Source organism: Lichenostomus cassidix, chromosome W (assembly GCF_008360975.1).
Source record: "Lichenostomus cassidix isolate B80296 chromosome W, HeHo_3.0, whole genome shotgun sequence".
Taxonomy (NCBI): domain Eukaryota; kingdom Metazoa; phylum Chordata; class Aves; order Passeriformes; family Meliphagidae; genus Lichenostomus; species Lichenostomus cassidix.
The window spans coordinates 473,435-477,965 of record NC_139510.1 but is presented as its reverse complement, the minus strand read 5'-3'; the positions used below and the strand labels follow the sequence as shown (position 1 = coordinate 477,965).

General features: G+C 48.1%; 1 protein-coding gene across 1 annotated transcript; it reads left to right on the top strand.

The window, feature by feature from the left end:
- Positions 1–2,700: 2,700 nt before the first annotated feature.
- LOC146425275 (syncytin-A-like) lies at positions 2,701–4,303 on the top strand. Its single transcript, XM_085041535.1, has one exon. It carries the CDS (start codon positions 2,758–2,760, stop codon positions 4,075–4,077), a length of 1,320 nt encoding a protein of 439 aa, XP_084897661.1. The 5' UTR covers positions 2,701–2,757; the 3' UTR covers positions 4,078–4,303.
- The last annotated feature ends 228 nt before the right edge of the window (positions 4,304–4,531 follow it).

The following is a 4,531-nucleotide window of genomic DNA, read 5'->3' as shown; positions in this document are numbered from 1 at the left end:
CCTGTCTTTGTCATACGGAAACCTGGAAAAGACAAATGGAGGCTCCTCCAAGACCTCAGGAAAATCAATGAAGTCATTGAAGATATGGGACCCCTACAGCTTGGCCTGCCCTCGCCCTCAATGCTTCCTAGGAATTGGAAGCTTGCTGTCATTGACATTAAGGACTGTTTCTTCACAATCCCCCTACACCCAAGTGATGCTCCTCGGTTTGCTTTCTCCGTGCCATCCCTAAACCAGGAAGCCCCCCAGCGCAGATACCACTGGTGTGTGTTACCCCAAGGTATGAAAAATTCTCCAACTATTTGCCAATGGTACGTGGCTCGCGTCCTGTCCCCCGTCCGCAAAGAGTTTGCACGTTCTATCATTCTCCACTACATGGATGATGTGTTGATTTGTGCACCAAATGATAAATACCTGAACTTAACTCTAGAAAAAACTATTCAAGCCATTGAGAAAGCAGGGTTTGAGATCCAGCAGGAAAAGATTCAGCGTACCTGCCCGTGGACCTACCTGGGACTCCGCATCAGCGAACGGACCATCGTACCCCAGCAGCTCACCATCAAAGACAACCCAAGGACACTCCGGGACTTGCACCAACTGTGTGGTTCTATAAACTGGATTCGTCCTCTGCTGGGAATTACTACGCAGGACCTTGCTCCGCTGTTTAACCTCCTGAAAGGCTGTGACCACCTGGACTCGCCCCGAGTCATCACAGAGGAGGCCCGGGAATCCATCGCTAAGGTACAGCTTGCCCTATCTTCTCGCCAAGCCCATCGGACAAGTCCTGAGTTACCTTTTAATTTCATCGTTCTGGGTGAGTCACCTAGGCTGTATGGACTGATTTTTCAATGGGACACTGCACAAAAAGACCCACTTCTTATAATAGAGTGGATTTTCTTACCACATCAGCCGCTCAAAACCATAACAACACAACAGGAACTAGTAGCTCAACTAATTATGAGAGCCAGAGCACGCCTCCGTACCCTTGCAGGGTGTGATTTCACCTGCATCTATCCGTCATTGGAAAATGAATCCTTAGCAAACATACTCCAAACAAATGAACACTTTCAAGTTGCTCTGGATAGTTATCCAGGCAAGGTTTCAAATCATCATCCAAAACATAAATTATTCAATTCGGCTTTTCATTTGGCCCCAAAAGAACTCCAAAGTCGAACCCCTCTCAAGGCTCTAACTGTTTTTACAGATGGCTCCGGGAAATCCCATAAGTCAGTCGTGACTTGGAAACATCCCGAAACGCAAGTGTGGGAGCACGATATCCAAATAATTGAAGGCTCACCGCAAATTGCAGAGCTTGCGGCTGCTGTTAGAGCTTTTGAGATGTTCGAAGACCCTATTAATCTGGTAACAGATTCAGCTTATGTAGCTGGAGTAGTCGCCAGAGCAGAACATGCCTGGCTAAAAGAAGTGTCAAATCCTAAATTGTATAAACTGCTCTCAAAACTTGTTTTTCTGCTTTCCCACAGAAAGCAGCCGTTCCATGTGATGCATGTGAGGTCACACACCGATCTCCCTGGACCAGTTGCTGAAGGGAATCGGAGGGCAGACGCTCTGGCTATGCCGGTGAAAGCTCCTAACATTCCAGACACCTTTGCTCAGGCAAAGCTGAGCCATCAATTTTACCATCAGAATGTACCAGCACTCATAAGAATGTTTAAATTACCTCGAAACCAGGCAAGGGCAATTGTAGCAACCTGTCCTAGCTGTCAGAGCTACCAAGTGCCATCATTAGGGTCTGGGGTTAACCCCCGGGGTCTAGGCAGCTGTGAAGTCTGGCAAACAGATGTGACCCATGTCCCCCAGTTTGGCAGATTGAAATATGTACACGTTTCTGTAGACACGTTTTCTGGAGCTGTTTTTGCATCTGCCCATGCAGGAGAAAAGGCAAGAGATGTTATACAGCACTTTCTCCTTGCTTTTGCTACCCTGGGCGTTCCTGCTGAGATAAAAACTGACAACGGTCCAGCATACATCTCTAACAAACTTCAAGAGTTTTTTAGCTCATGGGGCATCAAACACATTACAGGTATCCCCCACTCCCCCACAGGACAATCCATAGTTGAGAGGACCCACCAGACAATTAAGAGGGTCCTAGACCAACAGCGGGGAGGGTCAGAACTCAATTCTCCCATTATGAGACTCTGCAAAGCCCTTTTTACAATAAATTTCTTAAACAATTCGTTTGAAGAGCCTGACTCCCCTGTGTTCCGGCATTTTTCCAATTCGACCCAAGCCAAATTGAAAGAACAACCACCAGTGTTAATCAAAGATCCAGAAAGCCATCAAATATCAGGCCCTTTTTCACTAATTGTATGGGGGAGGGGATATGCTTGTGTTTCCACACCTTCAGGACCCAAGTGGATACCAGGAAAATATGTAAAGCCCTACCTCCGACCGTCAGTGACAGCTCCTGAGCAGGCGAAAGATGACACACCAGACACTGACAAAGAAACTCCAGACAAAGAAACCAGTGCCGCTTGGAGAAGACGTCGGCGCAAGATTCCAGCCACGTGAACAGCTATTTGTGCCGCCTTCAAGCAGTTCCCCAAACCCACAAATCCCTTATCTGTTACTCTCATGTGTTTCCCTAACCCACAACCTTATTACCTGTATCTTATGAAAAAAAGGGGGGAGGAGAGGGGAAAAAGAAAAGAAGTAACAGAAAACCATCTTTTTCTTTTAATGATTTTTGCTTGAAATCCCACAGAAAAAAGGACTACCTATACCTCTCTTACCACCATGCCTGTAATTGCCTACCTCTGCATTCTCCTGACCTCCTGCATCCTGTTACCACCAGAGGTTGTCGCATGGATTGTCCCTCAGCCAAAGACCAATATGTGGGTTACATTGGCAAAAGCACTCCAGCAAGACCATATGTGCCTGTCTATGGGCAGCGTCAGTGACCCACTTTCATCATGCCTGGTGGGGATCCCTCTCCGCAAAGATGAACTGCCTTTTGCAAACGAGGTGCTCCCCCAGAAAGAAGCTTGGGAGAAATGGGTAAGCACGCTGGCAACAGCACCAGAGGAACCCCACGAATTACTATTATTGGGGTCCTCCCAGGCCACCCTTTGCCTCAAGTTTGTCTTCAGCCCGAAAAGAGGGATGGCATTATCCTGGTCAGAACACCAGAAATTAAGTCATAGTAGAAATGCAACACCCCAGGGAAAGGTTTACTCTGTCAGTAATTGGTGTCAGGATAAAAAGGTCATCCCAACAGAGTCATCTGTACACCCCAAAGTGCTGCCCAAAGGTATATTCCTGATTTGCGGGAATCAGGCGTGGTCTGGAATCCCATCCCAGCTCCAAGGGGGACCGTGCACTCTTGGCAGGCTTTCTGTACTAGCACCCAACAAAACCCAAATTCTACATTGGAGAAACCATACTCGATTGGCCCGCCAAAAAAGAAATATACAACAATTAGATCCCAATTGTGATAGCGAAATTATCAATTGGTCATTGTCTAAAAGGATTGCTGCATCGTTTTTCCTGCCTGGAGTAGCAGCAGCAAAAGCCTTAGGTGAACTCAGCCACCTTGAGTGCTGGCTCGGAAAGCATGCTAACCTAACCTCGAGTGCCCTCTCTCAACTTCTTGAAGATGAAGAAACCACCAGGCATGCAACACTGCAAAACAGAGCAGCCATCGATTTTCTTTTATTGGCCCATGGACATGGCTGTGAGGAATTCGAAGGACTGTGTTGCATTAACCTGTCATCTCATAGCCAGAGCATCCACGCGACGATACAGAAAATAAAGGATCAAATCAAAGAACTGAAGACAGAAAAAGAAGCAGACTGGATTGGCGATCTTTTCGGACAGTGGGGACTTCAGGGATGGCTAGCATCCTTAGTCAAAACTGGACTGTGGGTGATCCTAATAATTTTCCTTGTTCTAAGCTTGTTCGGTTGCCTCAAGAAGAGTTTAACTAAGCAAGTAGGGGAGGCCTTTCCTTTAAATAAGGAAGGGGGAGTTGTTGGGGTGGATAATACCACCTCAGGAACTGCTGGGGAGCTGAGTGGTTCCAGTACCACAAGGCTTCACTGGTGGGAGCCATCTTAGCCTCCCCCCTGGAGAACACGATGGTTCCTCCCCAAATTATGTAAATCCCCCCCGCTGTAACCTAACCCCTGATTCCATCCCTTCCTCCTCCCCATTGGTTGTGGTGTTCCCCCCGCCTCCTCTCCCCTGACCCTCCAGCCATCCCTTTAAATGTAGACGGCTGGGGTCTCTCGCCCTGTTTCACCCTGGAACCCTTCAGAATAAACCTCTGGAACCTCCAGCTGACTGAGCGCTCTGAGTTCTTTGTCTCTAGTGACGCACGAGTTATCCAACTCCGTGGGTGAGTGAGAATATGTGCCTTACACCGGCACGGGTGTGAGAAGGGCCTTTCTGTACAGCACCAGAGCAGTGCTGGCTGGAGTGATCTCGCGTTAGCCATAGAGACACTTTCGGTAAACGCAGAGGCCTGGTTCCACCCCACCTCCCCCTCCGCATTAGCGCTCGGCTCAGGTAA

Excerpts from the sequence above, each read along its gene's own strand:
- LOC146425275 (XM_085041535.1), top strand. The coding sequence starts at position 2,758 with ATGCCTGTAATTGCCTACCTCTGCATTCTCCTGACCTCCTGCATCCTG.